Source organism: Calonectris borealis, chromosome 4 (genome assembly GCF_964195595.1).
Source record: "Calonectris borealis chromosome 4, bCalBor7.hap1.2, whole genome shotgun sequence".
NCBI classification, from domain to species: Eukaryota; Metazoa; Chordata; class Aves; order Procellariiformes; family Procellariidae; genus Calonectris; species Calonectris borealis.
The window spans coordinates 45,503,573-45,526,747 of NC_134315.1; the positions used below are offsets into that span (position 1 = coordinate 45,503,573).

General features: G+C 36.8%; 1 protein-coding gene across 4 annotated transcripts in view; it reads left to right on the forward strand.

The window, feature by feature from the left end:
* MARCHF1 (membrane associated ring-CH-type finger 1) overlaps positions 1–23,175 on the forward strand; it is a 259,802-nt gene that overhangs the window by 198,754 nt on the left and 37,873 nt on the right. For 3 of the 4 annotated variants that reach the window (XM_075149398.1, XM_075149399.1, XM_075149400.1), the window contains 2 exons: positions 7,134–7,184; positions 18,206–18,285. In XM_075149398.1, the coding sequence (XP_075005499.1) occupies positions 7,134–7,184; positions 18,206–18,285 (131 nt within the window). Of the gene's footprint in view, positions 1–7,133; positions 7,185–18,205; positions 18,286–18,560; positions 19,302–23,175 lie in introns of all 4 variants that reach the window. The other variant, XM_075149397.1, reaches the window with a different exon arrangement.

Sequence of the window (23,175 nt, forward strand, 5' to 3'; positions counted from 1 at the left end):
GCTGTGTATGGTTTCTTTGTTGTAAGACTCTTGCTCACCCTTATATGTTGATCTTCTGAAATCCCTGCCTTTTTTATTTTCTTTGTTTTGTTTCTTTAACCTCATTCTCATTAGTATTAGGCATTACCAGAAATAATTTTCAGATAAAAGCTTCTGGCTAACTTCTTATTTCGTGTTCAGTCAAGTGCAGCTACGTGACACACATTGTCTGTTTACTGGTTTGTGTTGAACTTATTTCCAACTTCATGATTGTTTCATTTGCCATTTTGGCAAGGATTTCTAGGAACTTTTCACTTTTGCTAAGTATGGTTCAACAAAGTAAAATCTGGCTCTTTATGTAAGCTATTAAAGGAATTGCACTTGTGTCAGGTGAGTGCTTAGTATGTGCTGTTTTCTGACTGTATTCTATGCACGCCTGTGCTGGGCTTCAAGGTTGATTCAATGCTGGATTTTTTTTTTAAATGTAATGGTGTATTTATTCCCGTTTTTAAAAACAGTTTTGACCTTGTACATCTGTGCAATACAGAGAAAGTAACAGAATGTTGTAACGTGGAAGTTGTCCATGTAATTGCAGGTAGAAGCATCGCTGTGAAACCCTTATGTTGTAACAGCACGCATGCTGTTGACTCATCTTGGCCAGTGACGGAAATTGCTCTGAGCTTCATTAAGTTGTAATTAGCATTTTCAACTCAAAAGGATGGTGGATCAGATTCTGATATATTTAGCATGCTTATCAGCAGCTTACAGTAAAAAAAAGCTGCTACGCTGAGTCCAGTAAGGCTGATGTGGAGTAAGATACTGTAAGATATGAGAGGAAAGGAACCTAGCCCACTAGAGATAGCAGTGCAAGGAGCAGCTGTAAGTAACACAGTGATATGTCTGTGCCATGCAGTTGGTGGCATTGTAGATTTCTGTTCAGAGGAAAAAATGGTGAAGAAGAAAATAACTTCCTAAAATGTTTAATTCCAAACCTTATTGCAGTGAAAGTACCAACGTGCGATTTTTATGATCTTATGTGCTGTAAATCTCGCCACAAAGATATCTTAGTTGGAAAATAAGTAACAGGACATATGACAAGTAAAGCACCTGTACATTATTCTCATGTATGGTTACCCAACAGCCCACTAATAGGGAGGTTCCTTGATCGTTGCTATATACTCTTCTACCCACATACAAATACAGAAAATATGCAACTTCTAGGGTAATAAAACTAAATTTTCTATGTCACACTGGATTATGTAGCCTGTTTCCACAGATGACATTCAGAATGCCATGTTTGAAATGCTTCAGCATCCTCAGAAGCTTTGTTTGTGATAATCAGCTGGTTTGTATAGCTGTGATTTACAATATAGACCTTCAGTCTGTTTCAATTTACCTTCTCCACAGGCTTTTTGCCTCTTGACCTTGTAGGTGATTTGACATGAATGCTGAACTTCTTAGTGAACTTAGGCAAGTTATTTGTTTACAAAGAAGGGAGATAAATTTTCTTACATTTTCAAATACAGACTTAACTACCAATAATTTTGTATTTGGTGATTTAGTGGTATGATTCATTTATAAAAGGAGTTATACAGCTAACTGTTGAATATTTGAAAGTATGAAAAAATTAGATAAAATATGTAACAGGACATGTAACATGAATAATAGAAGATGACTGTCAACTCATGATGAGCTGCTTTCTCAGTATTATTTTAGGGCTAAAATCTGCTTTGAGTTCCTTCCAGGACTCAAATTCCCCACATCAAAGCAGTTTAGAAATTGCCAGTTACTCTGAAAGTCGTTAGGATGCTATGACCAGCAACTGATTTCCCCCTGCCCCCTCCTTCCCATAGAGAAGAGGCTGTCCAAGTCCAAACTGGCCAAGAGACAGGTTGTACGCTCTGTCAGTAGTAACATTGTCATTATCTTGTTGGTATAAATAGCCATAAATAAATACATATATACTTGTATTTGTTTTAATAATTTAGACCCCAACATGAGAAACTGTGAAATAGTTATTGAATAATGTAACAATAGCCACACTGTGGGAGACAGTGTTATCCTGGCTCTGGCCATGCCCAGTAGCAGATAACTGGGAAAAGAGTGAATACATTTACATATCTATACATATAAATACATTTATAGAGAGATAGATAGATAGATGTTATATCAATTTAGATATTTTATTTGTGTATATATAGGTGTGATATAGTATATATGAATAATATAAACAATACATATTATACTATATGTATTTTGTTGATATTTTATTTAATTTTTATTAATAGTTATTATTATTTATATTTTACTAGTATTTTAGTTAAGGGTTGTATCTGCATCACAGTCTTTAATATTCCCAGAGGACTTTTCTTCTGTGAGTTGGTACTTTGAACCCAGCTGTTCTTTGGTATTGAAAACATTCTGGGTTTCACAGTAAAATTATGCATGACACCCAGTAATTACACAGTGTTAATTATGGGCATTGGAGGTTTTGTTTATCAGTTAAAGCAAATGTTGCCTGTTTTGTGTTTTTGTCTTTCCATTTTCATGTTAAGGTATTGAAATAAGTATATCGAGTCCACACATCAATTTTAATAATGTTAATTCCTGCTCTTTAGATTTCCAGCAACTGAGATTGCTAGTTGAGATCATCTACATATCTGACAGCTCAGGCGGTAAAGTGAAAGCAGTTTCTGCTCCTATTCAAAATTCCAGAATTGAAAAGGTGCTGAAAGGAGGCTCCTGTGCAGATGCAGTGAGGGGGTACTAGGTGGAAAGGGACTTGAGGCAGGCAAAACCACTTTTGTTTGGCTTGTGTTGTGCTTACATTTAGGAGACATTTATTTTGTGACTTCTAGAAGTATTATGACTTCTAGAAGAAAATCTGTCATTACAATCATGTATAGAACTCTAAGCCTGAGGACTGTGTGCAGATGGGTGAGGCAGCATGTTGCACCACTGGGATGCCAAGGTCAGAGCCCACAGAAAAGAAAACAAAGGTGAAATATTTTGTGCAAAGGTTTTTTTTGGGGGGTGGGGTGGGTGTATGTATGTGACAGAAGTTGTTGCTTAAGATTCTCCTGTGAGTTGAGATATTGTGATTGGTTCTTGATGCTGTTGCGCTCTCCTCAGAGAGGTGAAGTGCAATCCGTTAGCAAGCTGCCTGGGTCAGCGCGAGTGGTACTCAGAGCCGGAGCAGAGTAAGGGGCAGCTAAAGGAAAGAAACCAGACAAACAGATTAGTTAGTTTAAACTGCGCTTTGCTACCCAGCAAGACTTTAAATCATTAACTGTGTGTATGAAAATTTAGTGCGAGTCAGAAAGCAACCAGCTAATCTACCACTTTCTTCCTTAGAATGAGAGCCTGAATGGTTCACAGCAGTATTTTAGGAATTTGTTACTACTACCCTGTTTATTCTCTTGCTTTAATAAAAATACTGTTTGTTAGCAATATAACTCACATTTGCACGTCGGGAAAAACTGTATCTTTAAGCATCAGAAAGTTTAATGGGCTTAAGTTTTAGCTAGTCACTGCAAAAAAAAAAAATCAGTTCAAGAATCCAGACTTCTGCTGAAATGAGATTTTAGGAGGTTGTTCACTGACACAAAAAGAGACATTTAGCTATTATTTTGTTTTTAATTATTTTAATTCCTTATTACAACCAGAGTTGGTTTCTTGTTATGATATGGTGGGACAGGTGCATATAACATTCCTCCCAAAGCAGTTTCATGAACACGTCATAATCTGAAATTTCGTGGCATTATTTCTCTTTTGTCTTCCTTCCAGAATTTATATTGAAGGTTGAATTGTGTTTTCAACGATATCCTTGTAAATTATCTTGGTAAAACTGAATTCTTAGGAAATTTACATACACAGACTGATTTTTCTCGATATTCCAGTGGAATAGTTACAGGAACTTGTTTCCGTGCTATTGCAGTTTTGAAGAGATACCTGATGAGTGTTTGCAGGATGTAACACAAGACAGAAGAGATGAGGTATTTGTGGCACAGGATGTTTGGAAAGGAGGAGAGGCATTCCGGTGTGGGTTTTTTGGACTGCATAATACAACATACAACCTGAAAAGCTCGTACCTATCGTGGCCAGGAGGAGTCTTGGAAGGACATGTTTTGCGGTTTTGTTGACTGGAGAGAAAGACAGTTTGAGAATTTTAGCAAGAGATCTCTCTGAATATTTTGTTTTTACTTTGCTTAAGGGCCAGACCTCTGTACGTGTAAATTTAGAAAACTCAGTCAGGGAGATCAAGAGCCCTAGTTACAGACGTTAAGTAATTCCTGCTGAAAAGTGTTAATTCTAAAAGGCAGTTGCTACTTTCTTTGAAATAATCTGGTTGGAAGGATATGATAAGACATTTCCCCGATGCACAAAAATATGTATTGACGTTTGAACATATATTTCTTTAGATATAACCTTTCAAATGTAAATTAATATTGAAAAAAAAATCTTTTTATTATTGTTAACAAGCTTGTAGGAAAAATATTCTTCAATAAAGATAGTTCCTCTTCACTTACAGTAAGAAAAGGAATCAATTATTCTTAACAGCATGAGTACTTTGTAAAAATAAACCATTAACATAGAAGCACACAGACATTCTTTAAGGAGGACACATTTCAAAAGAGATTTTGCCATAACTTTTCTATTCTGTTCTCTCTTTGTATGAACAGTTGTGCAAGTTCAGTGTGAACTTGAATGTAGAATTCTATCTTTGATTTATGTAAGGTTATTTAGTACAACATTTTGTGTTTTATTTATATGCTCTGCAGGATAAATCACCATGAAATACCTCAACTTGGAAATTATGATTAAATTTATTTATTTGTTTGTTTGTTTGTTTTTCCAAAAGCTGTAGAGCCAGCACTCTTTCTCTCAACTTAGACCATTCAGTGTATGATCTAGTACTTTGCAGAGTTTGGATGCTAGGAGTTTTCAGTTAGAGGGTCAGGAGCTTGTTGTAACTAAAGTGAAGGAGATATGTGCCATGGTGAAGAATGGATCATTCTTCCTAAATAAAAAGCCTAGAGAGCTGTAGTCAGGAAACAGATTTTGAAAATGAATCTTGGATGACAGATTATTAAAAGGAAGGAAGTTAGAGTTCCAGAGTTCACTGCACTGTCAGAAAATACAAACTATTTCTTTAGTCCAAGTGATGGAGGATGCATCAGGCTGCATGCTTTTAGCAGGGAGTTTCTCAACTATGATCCCCATTCATAATTTTTAACCACAAAAGAGGAATTAATTTCATGGTTCCATAACTTCTATTATTTTGAGGAAAAAGCAGAGCTTGTCTGAACGTTGACCCAGAATATCCAAAGTATATTTTCAATGGATATAAATGAAGACATTCAAAACTATATATTTAATGTTGTCTAGAAATATAAGCAATTATTAACTTATTACGAAAGCTACATTGGATAATATATCACAGAAATAATATTTGAATCATAGAACACTTTAGGTCAGGAGGAATCATCTGGTTCACTTCCCTGTTCAAAGCAGGGCCAACCTCAAGGACAAGATGTAATAAATGAGTGCCTACCTTGAACAATTTTTTTTTAATTCCTCCTAAAAAAGAAGAAACTCTGACACACAAACCTGAAGATGGTTAAGTCCTGAGAATTAGCTGATATGATAGAATAAAATGGAGAATGATGTATGGTCAGGGAGTTCAGTGACAGTGCTTTTCTGAGGGCAGAAGTACGCTGTGCTACTTAGTGCTAGGGAAGACAAAGTAAAAAGAGAGATAGTGCAGTGTATTAGTATTTGCAGTGCAAAGGATTGATGGTGCTGTGGGATGGAACAAAAACATAAGCTACCTACTGTCTGAAGGAAGAGAGGTACAGTAGGTTTGTGAAACAACAAGTAGGTTTGAAACTTTTTGTAGAAACTAATAAATTAATATTTAACTGTTTTTCATCTGGGCGTGCTTACTGGGATTGAGATTGAAGCAACTGTTTTGATATAAAAATGGTGAAGTGTTTTTTCATAAATGTTTGCTGACAAATTGCCGAAGGTTGGGGTTTTTTTTTTTGTAATTTTTGCCATTACAAAATTGTTCTGCGCTACAAATTATTGGGGAAATACTAATTTCTAGCCTGGACATGTGCATTAATGGAGTAGGAAATTTAGCCTTTTTTAGCTGGCAGCTTCTGTATTTTTCTGTAGTTCTTTAATGAAGGACAAGGAGAGGTAGGTCATAGTCAAGTTGAAAGCCTTTTATGGACATGTATGCATGAAAATATTAATGTATGTGTCTGCCTGCCACAGTGAAGCATGCATTGCAAATTAAGTTGCACAAGTGACAATTCTACTTTGGGTTTTGTCCTCCTGTTCCCCCCTGCCCCCCGCCCTGAGTAAGTAATTTAACAATCTTGCACAAATGGTACCTAGTTCAATCCCTTCTAGGTAAAAATCAGTCTTGCTTATACGAATATTTCACCTTAGTGTTTGAACTCACATTCTCAGTGCTGAGAAAAACATTTCTATGACCTCCCTAAGATATGTGCATTTAGCAAGGGGATGAACACTGTTTCTGAATATCATTTACCTTTCCAGTGTACATGAAGCTGAATCTGTTGCTGGGGAAGTGTAAATACTGAACAAATTATTGAACCACTGCTTCACTTCCTCTTTGAATTGCCAGCAAAAAAAAAGTTGTGCTCTGGAAATGTAGCTATTCAACATATACTTTATTACTGGATTTCAACTTGTGGTGTTGGTTTGTGTGTGTATGTGGGTGAGAGGGGATGAAGGGATAGGTGTTAAATTGAGCTATGTCTATGACTGGTTACTATTTGTTGTTCTCAGAACGTGCCTGGTCAGGAAGTCATATAGTGCTGGTTTAATCTTCCTGAAAGAATGAATTCAAATTTTTGAGCGGGGGGGGGGGGAATCAACAGTAATTAAGTGCTAACATTAATTTCTTCCAGAATTTTTTTCAACTTTTACTGATGTAATTTGCATGAATATTGTAATGATTTATTTGTTGAGCTGTCTTCCATTGTACAATCAGTAGCCAAACTGAAGGGAAATAGAGGAAGAGAAACTCTGTGCACTCACAATCACAAAAAGAGTACAACTTCTTCTTAGGTAGAATTGGAATGACATAACTTTCTTCATCTTTTAATTTTGTTTTCCAGAATGACAAATCCCCAGGTCGTTCCACAAGTCGATCAAGTAACATTTCAAAGGTATGTGAAATCTATTTCCTTTGTATAGAATTTAAAGAAAACAAAGTTTGTCAAATATAATACAGTACTTTGCTCCATTTAACCATATATGCAGATTCTTTATAAACATCAGATTTTAAGTTTTTACTGCCTAACGTTATGGTTTCCATGTAAAATCCATCTTAAAGTATAAATATTCAATTAGTTATTACTGTAATATGTGTAATAATAATAAGTAAATAACAATTGCACTTTTTTCACCTGCTTTCCACAACTGCTTACCGTTACATTAACACTTTGTCTTAAGATAGAATTACTGCTTGATTTTGCTCCCCCTGCCCTACCCAAATACTAACGGTTGTAATGTGTAAAGTTATGAATGTGTCATCGTTTTGGATTGAATTCTGAATTCCTTTTACAGGGATTTATGGTTCACTGCAGCCAGGACTTTATATCTAGATGCTTTTTAGTTTCTAGGAAACGGAGAAGGGAAACTGTAGGGAGCAGCAAAATGTGATTTGTACTGGAGTTCTTTGTTTTTAACCCTCCTTTTTCTGTATTTTTGGTTCAGATGTGGCTGAAATCTATGCCAAAAAGCCAGGATATACAGGAAGTAAAAGCTAAAAATTCAATAATTGTTTGAATCCCAGCCTAAACATCTGCATTGTATTATGTTTGTATCTAAAGATTACATATTTTGCATCCAGTGCAAGCACAGTATCCTTAGGCCCTTTCTCCACAATATTATTGTCTGTGGGGTACACACTGTAAAACTGTTTTCTTCTCAGAGCTGTAAAAAAAATATAAATTGTGATTTCTTAATTAAAGAAGGTAGGTATATGTTAGGTTCTGCTCTTTTACATTAAGAAGGAAAAAAAAATGCAAGGAAAAATGTGTACAGTATATCCAGCCTGTTGTAGGAAATGGCTGAATCTCTTCCTGACTTCTTGTCTATTTTTAAAAAGTATATAGTTGTATACTTACAAGCTTGATCACAGTGAATTGTATGTATTATTTTCACTAGAGTTTAAAGTGCATGTCTATAGTTATAATTCCTGTAAATCTATGTTGATTTGATATTTCTTTTTCTGCTTTTTTAAGTCAGTTGCGTGGGTTACACTGTGACAAAGTATAAATATATTCACTGACACGAGACACATGGCAGTGACTAACATTTATTTTGAAGTAATTTCTGCAGAAATCAGTATAGGTGCTTATTAGAAAGGGGTGCTTGCACCTTTTTTAGTAGTATGTTAATAAGCAAGGTTATCAGGCATGCACTTCATCTGTTTCTGATGTATAGCATCATTCATTCTTTGGGATCAATTTTTCTATGTGAAGCTACCTGCCAGTGAAGCTTTTCAAATGCTGAAAGACACTTGATTCGAAAGCCGGTTTCCAGTTTATTGTCTGTTTCAAAACGCTTTTTTTGTAAAAGGGGAGGGTATATACTTGTGTATACATAGAAAGCAAACACCTAACTTTTCAGGTTAGTATCGCATGGCACAAAGTAATAGTAACAAATATTGCACCTCAAAACAAGACTGGAAGCTTCTAGATGATAATCCAAAGGCAAGAGTTGAGTTCTGTGCAGTGTTGGATCTTGCACACCACAAAAATTTCAATTGACAGAAAAATTAGAAAGTCTTTATCTAGAAATATAAATTACAGTAATCAAAACATATTGTTTTGATTTTGTATCTTTTACTGCTTTCATTTGCCTGTATGAATAAACTAAAAAGGGTCAAATAGAGTGTTACATTTTAATAGTTACTGTGTATTGTGTGTGCCACCCGTGGTTGTGTAGGGGCTCCTGGTCCAGGGCAGAGTAGACGTTCCCTGACATCCCTGGATTTTGTACCACTCTATTTGTGAAATGGAATATAGCAAAGATTCTGCAAATACAGATTCATATTTCATAATGCTTTTAAGTTGTTTATTCAGAGAGGACACCTGAGATTTGCAGTGTATGCTTGGGCAGTTTTGCGTACTAGGTACATTAACTCTGAATTACATGGTATTACAGATTAAACTTAACTGTTGAACATTGAATATGTCTTATTGAGACATAATGAGAAGCAATGGCTTTGGTTTGTTTGTTATTTACCAGGTACTAGTTAGTATATACCTGTTCAATCTATAGATTTTAAAATCAAACATTCCCTAGACAGGCAGGGGGGAAATCCACACTTCAATTTTACCATTCACTTTTGCTGTCCATTGAGAGTGCAGAAATTTAGCATGTTGCAAAGACTTTTTTTATCTTGCATATAAGTTTCTGGTAAGAATTTCAGTAATAAATTATTTTAGGCAAATAAAGGACAAAACTTAAAATATTTAGAAATTATTTTGATACAAAATTATTTGTAAAGTCTACTGTAACACATGTTACTAAGTAAAAACAGTGGCTGGCCAATATGTTTCTGTATATGTAGTATTATAAGATTAAGCCAACTGGAATATTTACAAATTATTTTCATGTAACTATAAAATTATGTAGCTCTATCTGTGAAAGTTTTTTTTTTTTTACTTGTATAATGGAGTATTTCATCAATATGAGGCAAAATCCTGCACTTTCATTCTGTTAATCTGACTCAGCGCTGAATCAAGTACTATTTTATTTGTGGGCAAGAGTACAAGAACAGTGAAAACTGAGTGTAGTAGGGCTATAGCTCCCACTGCCCCTTGTCCCCATAAGACACTGTGCTTTACCCCTCCTGCCCTTGGCACTCCCGTGCCGTGCCAGTACCATTTTGCTCGGCAGGGAGAGAGAGAGAGAGAGAGCGAGCATTTGTTCAAACTAATTTGCTGATCCATCGCTGTGTTCTTTTCCAGCTCATTACTGTGACCTTAAATATCCCGCTTCTGGGGTAACCACTGAGTTAATTGCAGGTTTTTGAAAGTGATCTTGCATCATTTTGTACTCTTAGTCTCAGTCTGCCCAATTCTATCTGCCTGTTTTCCGGTATTCCTGACTGACAGTCAGCTGTGGCTGTCTTCAGTGAATATCCACCTGGGACATTCGTTCATTTGCTTCAGCCTATGCATCGATAAAACTGCCCTGGGACTCCAAGAGCAAGTGCTTCAGTTGGTTTTCCAAGCAGAGACAATTAGGAAAATGTATCAGTGTCTGATTTCTGCTGGCTTCTGGCAATAACCTAGTTTTTTCCTGTAGAATCAATAAATCAATAAACAGGTCTTCTTGCCTTCTGCCCTGCTAGTGTTGGGAGTAATAGATTATATTTGGGACTTATCTGTATTTCATATTATCTTGTACTGACAAAGTGGAGCCCTAGTTACTAACTATGGCTTTCAAAACCTATCTACTGTAATACGTATAAATAAAAACATAGAAATATTGGAAACATGAGTTATGAACCAGGCTTGCTATTGTGAATTTTTTTTTTTTAACCCTTAGGCTTTACTGTCTCCCACCCATATCCCATGGTGCTGGTAGTGGAGGCAACTTTATTCTTCTTTGTAAGAGATAGTCTTGTTCTGGATTTCAGAATTAGAATTATCTTATCTGGCTGTGTTTAAAGTCTAAGTAAATTAAAAACTTGACCTTGTTCATTAGCTATTTGCCACTGCTTAGTTTTGTGCACTGTAGATTTTTTTGGTAAACTTTTTATGTCTTCCTAAAGATGTGTATAATTTAAGAGGAATGCTAGTCTGAGAAGGATCCGGTGGATTCATCTCTTTCTGTTGTGGTTAACCAGTGGAACGAATCTTATGTTTGAATTACAGTCCGTAGAGGTTATGTTTATATATATTTCTGAGGCTGCCTGGTTATGTTAAAATGCTTTCTGGAAGAAATGTTTCTAACACATTGTAATTATCTTTCTGCATGTTAATTATGATACAAGAGCTCCTTAGAGAAGAATGCTCTCTCAGCACTAAGATTTGAAATTCTCTGATGGGAACTTTGGGCTTATTTTTCAGTGCAGACAAACTCGGGCATGGAGCAAATTGCCTGATTTTTGTTTTGGCTCAATTGCTTCTTAAAAGCCTGGAGCAGGTGTTAGAACACTTCTTATTTACAAGTCTCTTAAGCATCCATCTAATAAAACTCCATTGAGTTACATCAGGAAGAAGTGAGATGATCGTTTGGAATATTCAGTGGGATAACATTCATTGATCTAATTGAGTACGAAAAACAACAGAGAAAAGAAAGAAGGAAAGTATTTATTTTACTGTATGTTTATGCAATTTCTATCCTGGTTTCTTATGTCAGGTCAGGCTCCTTTCAGCAAGATACAAATGAAAGATACAAAAGGCACCAGCATGTCAAAGTAGCGTCCACTAAAGTTTTAGATGAAAAATTTATTTTGCCAATTTATTGATTGTTGATTTGAGCTACTTGGTTTGTGGTTTGAAATATGTTTCACAAACTGAGTACCAATTTATGTAATATGTAATACAATATTTTATCCTTTTGAATTATAAATTTCCATTTAATCTCTTCCATTAAAATTGAATGTTCTTTCATATGGGTTTTGATATTCTTTAATTTTTCATCCTCTCTCAGTACAAGGTGAATGTATGAAGAGTCCTGTATCACAGTGTGGGTGATTTACACAACTTGAAGCAGAACTCACTATTACACACTATGCATTTTTTTTAATGGGTAAACATACCACCATGTCTTTGGCAGTGATACCAACAGAGAATGCATAATATCTTCTGTCTGAATTATTGTAAGCACAAACGATAGATTTTATGGTGGAAAAAGCATAATGGAACTTAAATGTTCTTTTTAAAGAAATTCGTATCATGGACTTTGATAGCCTGATAGAGGATTGCAGCATCTCCAAGATACCTGTTGCATGACTGAATCCTAAAGAGCAATTGTGTGACCCCTTGCATTTTGCTACAGGGGACTGCACTGCTACAAGTTGATCCACACTTGTTGTTCTTCCTATTCTTTGCTAGTTTCACACTAATCGTAAATGACAATTCTCTTCCAGATTGGTGTTTATTTTTCAAGGAACCATGTAGTTCCATCCTTTCCAACCGTAGCTTCTAGATTACTGTAATAAGCAACTGAGAGAAGACTTAGAGCTTTCAAAAAAGAAAATAAAACAAGAAAAAAACAAGTCCTTGCTCTTGTAAAGTGTGAAATGTCAGCCTTCAAAAGTGCTATTACAGTGAATAATATCATGTATACAAAACCGGCATTAAAATATGAGTGTAAATGTTATGTTAGTCACCTAAATGATTCTTCTTGCTCATAAACAGAATCATTAATATCAAAGGTGAAAACTAACCTGGCACTTAACTCTCATTACGATTCTGTTACTGTAAAAACCAACAGCACAAAGTAAACAAGTTAGTGAAAAGTATTTTGTTCATAAAAACATAAAGCAGAGAAAGGCAAAAAACTAGAACTGGATACAGTGGCATAATAACTATTGCTGCACTTTTTTTCCTCTTAGATGTAAATGTTTGATTTCTTTGCCTAAAGAATACTTTGTGGCTTGTCCATACAATTTATTCGTTATTTACAATAAGCTTAACAAGAGGCATGACTGTAGAATTTACCTAAGTCTGCCTGGAATTTGGACTTCTGTATAAAATTGCATTAAATACAGCTCAGTTCCAGGGGACAACTGGTAGAAAATAATACATTTTCAATTTATTCTTGGATATACTTGACCTGTTTTAAACTCGTGTTCTAATGAGAGGGAATACATACAAAAATGCAATTATATGTATACAATAATACATACAATTATACAGTTTCTGTTTTATTAAATCACAATTCTTACCAACAGTGTATTCTGAATGTGCCACATCTGCTCAGCCAGACAAAATTGCATATATGTTTGAATTGTGTTAAGTACTACAAACTTCGTGTGTTTGTACAAGCTTACTTTGTGTGTAATGCCTATATATAATTTCCACTTCTGTAAAGACAGTGTGTTATCACTGATTTTAGTCCTATCCTACGATATGCAATACCATACAGGTGAAGTAGCTTCGATTTGTTTTCAGTAAATGCGGTATGCAAGTTATGACATATGCTTATTGATAAGTTTTCAACAAGAATTATGATCTGTAACATACCTACTCCATATGTACTCCTGGAAATTTTTATATGGCATTTATTTTTTCACCACGGCACTCAGAAGCACATTTCAGGTCTTTGTCCTAAAAATAATTCAATTAAGCAAGCTTTATTTTTACAGTGATACAAAATTATTATTGTAAGCTGAGCAGCTTTTGGAAATGCCTTCCTTATTCAGAACAGAGGTATTAGAGGACTGGTGGTATCAGTGAGACCATTTTATAGCAGCTGTCCATTACATCTGGTTTGTTAATTTAAAGCTTAACTCCATTCAGATATGAATGCTTTGCACTTGTGGAATGTGTTTTTACTCAGCTTTTCTGTAAGGTCAAAGTAGAGCCCTTCTCTCTTCTGAAGAAGAGCACAACTTGACTCATGTTCTTGATGTGTTAAGCAATAGATGGTCAGTGAGAGGACTCTTTTTTGTTACTAACTGGAAAATTCTATCAGATTCTGAACACCAAAGTAAAGGCAATCTTGATTTGAAATTGTTATTGTTTTCATCAGTTGAACTTCATTCTGTCCCCCATTTCTGTCTTTGCTGTAGTCTTTTAACACAGACATGTGTGTGTTATTAAAGTCCCCTTGTGTCAGATAAACTATTATGATCTCGCTTGTCCTGAAAACTCTGTATTTACCAGTAATCTGTTTGAAAAGCATACTAACAAATCCTGTTGAACATATAAAAAATAATTATAGATAAGTGCCCTGTCAAGTCTGTTAATTGAATTGCATATCCTTGATGAGAAAGTTCATCTAAACTGGCCAAGACAGCAGAAGGTGGTGACTGGGGAATCTCTCTCTACTAACAATGTTTTTGAAATGCCAAACTTAATCAGCTGGAGTTGGCGTTATCCCTCAAGCATCTTCCTTGTGTTGATGGCATAGAGAAATGAGCTGCCTTGCTTATAAATGAATTGTCAGACAACTTTATTTTGAATTACCACATTTAATTATGCTGCTGATATAATTTGCTATGATAAAATTAGCACAGTGCTTGTTTAGTTTTCCCATTCAAATGAGCTGTACAATATAGCTGTCTGAAGTAGACATCCGTTCAAGGAATACTATTTTTTAAAAAATTCATTATTCTGCCTGCCAAGTGGAATTGGAGTCCACAGCATCAATCTGATCCCTCTATTCAATAAATACAGTATCTCAAAATATTCAGTGTGCTAAATAGCAATATAGCAATGGGATAGCAAATATAGCAATAAGATCTGTGTGCTTGAGACCATTTCTAACATCTGTTGTGTATACAATCCCATAAGAGCTGGACTGATATGATATGAGCAGAATGTATTCAAATGACCGTGTTTTGGTTTGTCAGGTATGCCTTTAAAATAAACTTGATGCCACTTAAAGGATTTTGTATTTTGTTGCTAAAACTAGCAGTAAAGGTGATTAAAATTAAAAGAAACCTTATATTATGCTGTGCTTTGTGGCAGCACAGTATTGCAGAGACTCCGAAGTAGCACCGGCTGCATGAATGTGGAACTTGTGCTTGGTTGCGTTCACCAGCCCACTCTGCCGCTCAGGGGAAGCAAAACGCTGTACTGATACAACTATATCCCTTCTAGGATCTAACCTGGAACTTCCATATGGCTGCATGCTGTGCTCTGTAAATACACCAGCTGACTAAATGCTACTTCAGGTATCTTCACTGTGAGGCTGGACTTAAGAGAATACACTTTTTTTTTTTTTTTAAATGAGCTTGGGATGTATAGCTCGTAGAGGAGACGGCTAAGAGGGAATATTACTGAAAGAAATGAGGTAAGCCCAGAGGCAGTGTTGGCAGCAGAAAGCAGATGCAGCAGAACGTGGATAGGGTGAAAAAGCAAAGGGGTTTTGGGGTAAAGGTCTGGAGTTGGAATTTGCAAGTGTTTAAAAACAGCTTGACTAGCTGTGAATGATCGTATTCATATGACATGTGGTAGCAGGGACAGACTTGACGTTAACAGGTCCTTCCATTCCTATTTAATTTACAGAGATAAGGCTGGAATCATTTACAAAATAAGGCCCTCCAGTACCTGTGAGGTCCATAAGTAAACATCAGGTAATGAATATCAGAAACACTAACACTCTCGGTTTTAGACATCACTCCATCAGTTCATTTTACCATTAAAAGCTATTTTAAAGTAGATAAAATCAAAATTTGTATTTAAAAGTTGTAGAAACCTATTGAATGAAACTTGCTCACAGATAAGAATCTGAATTATCTTGTGCATAACTTGGCATGTTGGAGTTTTCTTGCTTTGTTTTGAGGACTTAGTTGGTGCATAAGCTTTTTGCCTGCCCAGATGTCAGGTTTGCTCCAATAGGGATTAGACAAACAAGCAAAAAGCATTCATTTTTAAAAATAATTTGATGTAAATTATTTTAGAAGGAAATAAACCTTCCTCTGAGATATGTGCAACTAAACATAACATCATTATGCCAGTACAGGGGAACTAGAAAGTAAATTTGACTGAGCAGGGCTGAAACAGTCCAGACCTCTTTACAGCTGAGAGTGAAATGTAAGATTTAAGCTATCAAACTGGTAATGTAATTTTTATCTTAAAATAATTAGATTTCCACCTGTCTCCAGTCCCAAATAATAAGTGTAAAAGCTTTTCAAGAAATTTGGTTTAATTTTTGGCTTGATTCCAGCCCTCTTAAGAACCGTCTAGCTGACTTCCTGCTTTAATAGCTGCTGAAAGTTTCTTGAACTTGTGCAGACCTACTGTACGGTTACTGGGCCAGCTTACCCGTTCTCCTTATCCCTCCATAGGGTAATGCTTGTGGCAAGGTGACATACCTCTTGCCTTTATGGCATGGGCATGACCTGACCGCTGCTTAAGATCAAGCCAAACCTCTGTAGTATACAGATCCTGAAAGAAGCAATGGTACAGTTGTGCAGCTCTGAGGGGAAAAAAGAAACGGGAGCTAGTCACAGGGGATGAATTCGGGAGTCCGCACTCCATTCTAGAGCTGGATTTCTTCAGCAGTCCTTCATCTGGGGTTTAGTCTGGAGGGACATTTTTTCACACAGCAGCAGCATGTAGCCCAACAACGTGCCCCTGGTGCTGATGTCTGCATCTTTCCTCATTAAGTAGCTGTGTGAATGGCTTAAAGTATGCCTAATCACTTAAAACTAATCATAGAGGCTGAGGTGGAAAAAGATTATATATCCAGCCATACATATGCCATCTGTTTCTAATGTGTATGTAAGAACAATTCATATTTCTTCACAGTATGTGTAGTTGAAATATTGTTTTTGTAGAAGAAGAGGTATGAAATACAAACAATTTCTCTCACTGATACTTGTCCTTTTTTCCAGCATTAGATTGCATGTAGACATACTAATGTTCCTTCTCTGCCTGGTTGACCCAGGCATTGAAAAACCATTTGAACATAAGGATTGTGTCCAAATGCTTTATCAATTTAATTTCTCATGTTGGCTTAGTTTTCATACCTCTGAGTTTCATTTCGTGGAACTAGTACTAAAGAATTAGTAATATTTTTGGTGTTGTGATATTAACACATCAGGACGTAAAAAGGGTTACTTGAATTCCGAAAGCTAGAAGATTGTTTCCATGCAAAAGCACCGTTCTAAAGTCTCAGCTGGTATCCCATTAAAAGCAAAAAAGCACATAGTGGTGACTGATGTTTCCAAAAGATCTATGCATGAAATATAATGGATATTAAGAACCTGGGATAAAAGTGAAGTGTCAGCAGGTACTTGCTGTATTTATTTATTTTTGCTTGTACTATTAATTTTCAAACTGACACCACAAAAATGTCTGTAAAAGGTGAGCTAGAAATAATTTTAATTATGGACTCTATGTGTGACTGTCCTTCCGATTCTCTCCCCGTCCTACTGGCGGGGGCGGGGGTGGTATTTGGCTGCCTGCCATGTTAAACCACGACAGTGAGTGAATTTGATTTGCTAGTACAAAAGCTTGGGATGACAGCCTTTACATCTTTGTATTATTTGTACTTTCTACTCTTAATAGTCATTCTTCCCTTGCATCTGGTGTGTGATCTTGTGGAACTCTCAGGCTTATATATTTTGTCTCCATTTGGTAGTGGTGCTCACAATGGGATGGGGTTGCATACTAAAAGCGTATCAGCTAACGGAAGGTCGTAGTCTTAAGAATGATTTGTATTGAACCCTCTTCCCACAATACTGTACCTCGTGAGTGATCCTGAAGAATCACAAAGCCTTGGATTTAAATTTGGATTCCGTACAGCTATGCTGCCAGTAGGCTGGCAGTGAAGCAGAGTGAAATGGTTTGCTGTTAACACGGTCAAAATATGTTTTCAGTGGAAGTATTGAGCAACTGAGTCTGCAATTTGTAGCAACAATCTTATGAGCAAAATGTCACATACTAAACGTGTTTTGTATCTCTCCTGCTGTTTGAGCATGTGATCAGCTCTGTAGAGATGCAGCCTGCATTTTGGTCTTCTCAGGCTCATCAGTTTAACATTTTTCAGCTCTTCTAGAAGATCTGATTGCCTTGGAAACCTTTTAAAACATACTTTAATTTTCTCGCTGTTCTGTCAGTCCACTTAACATAGGTTAGCTTTGTGCTCTTCATCACTCAGCAAAATGTAAATGCACTTCACTCCGTTTTGAAAGGAATCATCATGGCTGTTTGATTGCATGAAGTAAAAACAACATCCTTTCCCATCAGACATTTACAGTAGATAAAACCAAGATGAAAATTCAAATGTTGAAAGCTGCTTCCTCAAACAGTGACAAAAAGTAGTCATGAGCGAATGAGAGCTGAAACATTTCAGTCATATTTAGTTCCACAAATAGGTTTTGCTTTTGGTCAGGCTTCCTGTATTTTGTGAGCTTGCATGTGTTCAACAGTGCGCTATGAACAGCAGCAACAGTTACTTTAATTTTGTAATCATGTGGCAAAGCAGTAAAATATCTGCAATGTATTTCATGGACAAAGATTCCAAACTGTCTAACTTATTTCAACAGGCAAGCAGTCCTACAACAGGAACAGCTCCCAGGAGTCAGTCACGGTTGTCTGTCTGCCCTTCCACTCAGGACATTTGTAGGTATGTGCTGACAAAAATATACTCTAATCTGGCTGATACTTGTTAGTTGTTTTTATTAAATAATATGTAGCTCTTGCTCCTGCTTAACACTATTCATAATTTACATAGACTTTAGTTTTCTTTTGATCTCTCTTTGTTTTGGTTCTGTTTTTGCTTTTCAATCTCATGTTTTTCTATTAAAATTCATGTTCTCATTTTCATCCTTTTTTTGTGATTTCTCTCTTCGCCCACCCTTACCATTTCCATCCCTTTCCTTTGCTTACTGCTTTGTCTAGATCTACTACCTTGCATGATTTGTCAGAAGATGAGCTTGAACATGCAACCCCTGTCATGGTGCTGACCCCTTCTAATAGGGAGTCTGGTAAGAAACAAGTAAAACGAAGGTTTAGGCGGAAAAGAGAGACTGGAGACAATGGTGAGCATACAGAAAAGCAAGGAAAGGGGAAAGACTGTAAATTGCATCCTGAGCCTGCAAGATCCCGCTGGAATGCATCTGATTCATCATCATCTTCGGATGAGAGTCAGTGGGCTCAGGCTAGGAGGAGAGCAAGAGAAAAGGCCAGAATGCCCAGGAGAGGGAGAAGGAACAATAGATCATGCAGTAACCAGGATGGGTCCTCAAAAAATAATGCTGTTGAACTTGTCACCTTGGGGACAATGGGGAAAAAGAAGCAAGAGGTATCTGACCCTGAGAATCCTACTTTAAATCACCGCCGAAGAAGGGTTCCAAGGCTTAAGGAATCACAGTCTTCAGCATCCTCTCAGGAAGCAAGGATGTCCTCAAGAAAATGTGGGAAAAGCAAAGGGAAAAGCTACTGCAGAGATCGGCAGCCTGCGTCTTTCCTTAGACACAATACAGATTCGAAGGACTGCTTTGCAGAGGCAGGCTCTGACAGTGATGCTCTGGCAGTCCCAGATAACGGAGCGCCTGCTGGGGCAGGGGCCAGTGTGACTGATGCTGTTCAGAAGCCTCCAGTGTTGTACGATGACTGGTCTGATGATTTAGAAGTATGCAGGTTAGTCCCTAATAAGAAAGATTTAACGTTCTTAAGAGGAATTTCTCACCACCATGGGCTGAGTGCCCTTCTCTTGACTGCTTTCTGTCACTGTTTCTCAGTAATAAACTGCTGGGCAGGCTGTAAGAAATAACACAAAAACCTTTGCTACAGAGAAGCTAGTGTATCTCAATCTGAAGACATACTTCTCTTATTTAAAAACAGTAATCCTACAAGGGGACAAAATGTTTTTCTTTGCTCCATTTTTCGTCGTGAAAATGGACATACTGTGTCCTCTGGCAGGGTATTACTGTGTTTTAAATCTCCAGCCAGAGGCAGAGAATGAGGCAGAGTGCCAGATAGCTCAATACAATGGGGCATGGAGTTTTTCCTCCTTAGGTGATCAGTTCAAATCCAGCTTTGGTCCCTCTTTTTCATTTTTCATTGGCTTAGATGAAATAAATTTATGGTCTTGATTCAGTGGCCTCTAGAGATGCCATTACCACAGCAATCTGAGGGACGCTGCCTGCAAAACACCCTCTCCAGCTGGGCATAAGCTGTACGGGACTTTGCACTGTGAAAGTGTAGGGGCTGTTCGTTTGGAATCTGTAACAAGGATTGGAACGATACAAACAATGATTGGGCAGAATAAGCATTAAAATAAGCTTTGGGAAAGAAAAAGCAACACCAACAGTTCTCTCTAGTTCAGAAGTTCAGGCTTCTGACAGCCTGATATCTGTGGTGTGAAGCATGCAGTCAGAAGGTGAGCATTTTCCCCTGGAAATTGAGAGCAAGCTGGCCAGTTCTGAGCGAAAGAACAAATTTGCACTAGGCAGCTGGGTGGAATTGAGTTACTTAATTTAGTGGTAAATGAAAATGCACCATCCCGTAAGTTTAACAGAACTGAAACAAGTGTTTCTTTTTTTTTTTTTCTTTTTTCTCCCCAAACTTGTGAGCCAGCATTGACTCTCATCTACAAAGTACATGAGGATCAGGCTTAGTTTCCTGATATGGTAACCCAAAACTTCTCACTTTTCTTTACTGGGAAGAAATTTGCATGGAAATGTAAACACAGTCAGAATGAGGAAGTTCACAATGCCACATCATGCAGTTTCATGGTATGCTTCAACCCAGTAACACACTACAAAGATCCTAGTTTTAAAAAGAAAAAAGATGACATGCAGCCATTGTGCTTTTTCACAGCAGGAGACAGAAGCCATTACTAATACAGCTAGTACTATGCCCTCTGTGTTACGCTTACCAATCAAGAAAGGACGTTTCAGTTGTCCGATCATTGTCATGATAATTTAAGATTCTTCAGAGTAAAGTCCAGCTGTGTCTGTACATCAGCTTGTACATCAGGACCACACCCCTGGCTTGGGACTTCTTCATCTTACAGAAGTGCAAAGAAACAGCACATTTTTGAAGCACTTGGAGTATGTCTACACGGTATGATGTAGAGATGTGCACAGATAGCTACTTCAACAACTTCAGAGTTGTCTTAAATTTCTGAACCACCAAGCCTGCATGTATTAAAGATCCAGTGTAGCAGGCAGAGTACATATATAATATGGCCATTTAATAATTATTAACTGAATATGAGCTACCCAAAAAAAACCAAAATAAATTATTTCAGTATGGGTCTTCATATGGGCATAACTATACCGTGTTAAAAAAAAGAAATTAAAGTCAAAGTTTTGTAATTGTCTCATGTAGATTAATCCTAACTGTTGCCTAAGTCCCCAGTCTTGGACTTTGTTTTCAGACGGAAAGTGGACTCCATTCTTTTATCTGTCATCTTGAACCATTCAATTTCATTATAATTATTCAGGCACTTTTTGTAAGACTTGGAGCTTGGTTCAGGGATGGGCTTTTTGGATACGCATGCAACCTTTTCAGCTAGGCTCTTGTTTAGTAGAGGAAGGTTGAAAACTTTTGATAGGTATGTGTCCCTAGGCTCATTATCAGTGGAGATGCTCTTTGAACAACCGGAGTTAAACTCAACACAGTTGATAACTGGGCCTGTTGTGCAAAAATTGTCAAGAGAGTCATAATTGCATTTTTCTTCATGTCAGGGGTAATGCTATTTTTTTGTTGTTGTCTTTACTAGGTGTATCATAGTCATGATAATACATCTAGGAATAACATTACAAAATCAAAAGCATGTTAAATTTTCATAGCTGGTAAGTTGTCTTACCTAATCAATTTGCAGACAGCTGAAGAAAACGGAAGACATGTTTTTACTATCAATTCAGTATAGATTGTAGTTTCTGTTTTTCAGGACAGGTCCATGCACTTAATTGACTCATGATCTGTGGTATGTTTTTCTTCAGATTCACAATCTTGCATCTGAAACAAAAAAAGAATTACATTTCAACGCAGATGTGTGCATATGCAGTAATCATTTTTCTGCATGAGAAATAGAAAAAGGAGTTTTTTGTGACATTTATTCTAAGACTGGAATTAACACAGCTGGTTGTGATGTGGAAAATTTGGGTTTTTTAGGTGTTTCTTCAAGCTTTTCATTCTAGGTATTCTAGTTGATGTGACAAAACTGGCTGAGAGGAACGGCTCTCACCTAGATGGGATTGTGTGGAAATAGCAGGGGAACAGGGATCTTAGTCATCTCCTGGTGCCAGTTATTTTGTCTTTAAGTGTTTGGGTCGGCAATTTTTTTTCCTTTACTTCCTCATGAATTACTGGCAGTGGAACGCATTTATATATGCACATAAGGCTATGAGCAGTTTCCTCAATGTGCATTTAGCTGCATGAGCGGGAAATGTGACAGGACTCACCCAATTCTAGCATAAGCACATTAGTCAGTATAGTACCGTGGTGCAATATATACTTCAGCTAGTCTAATGTAGGCCTCTTGGTCACTTCAAGTGAGACATTTCACCTTCTAGTGTCACTGTTCCTCTATTTCCAAAATGATGAAACAATGACATGACACCAATGATGATTTTTACAATCTGTCCCCTCAACATACTCCTTTCTTCTGGAGTCCATTAGAAGGCAAGGTTTCTGCTTCTGGGATTAGGGTCAGCTACATAAATTCTGACAATGCTGAGTTGTTTTGGCACCTAATTTTTTTTTTTTTTCTGAGATTCACAGGATAGGCTTTCTAAATCATACAGTTGGATCCCCCTTTTCCTAAGTTGCCCTGTGCCTGAGATTTTCTTTGTATGTACTTTATTCTGGAATGTGCCATGTGGCTTGAGGCACAACCTCAGAAATAGCTTTCTTTGGTCTGCATGAGAGTAATCTCCCTGAAGGGAAAAGCTATGTGTGGGACACAATAAAGTGAGTGGATTGTGAGGATTTAGTCCCATGGATTTTCACATGGGAATTACTAAGGAAAGAAAAGTGGTTAGTTAATATTACCACTAGTGTATCATCATCAGTGCTTTGTGTATTGACTATGAATTGATGTGATGGTATTTTTATTATTTATGATGGGAGAATTGAAAGATATTTTCTGTTTGACTAGTTATGCTTTTGGTGTAAAATCTTTTTGTAGTACTGATGCAGTCATTTCAGCAATAACATTGAACTGTAATTAGCTGAAAGAAACCACACACACTTAAATAAGGTGGACCTTCTCGCTATGAAAAAAATGCATATCGGAAGTAGAATTTTGATTTTGTTGAACTCTATGAATGAATCTGTATGCAGTCAGGTAATGGCAGACCTTCATTTGAGGAGTAAATAGAAGAGTAGGGCATGCCAGAAGACTGGTAGGAATAGGGAGAAGTAGTAAGGGAGATGATGAAGTTGATTAATGAAATCTGCAGAATCTACTTCAAGTATAATTTTTTAAAATCGGCTTTAAAAAGCTAGTGTGTTAATTAAAAGGCCAGTATAAACTTAGGAAAAGACTAATATGGGTACTTCT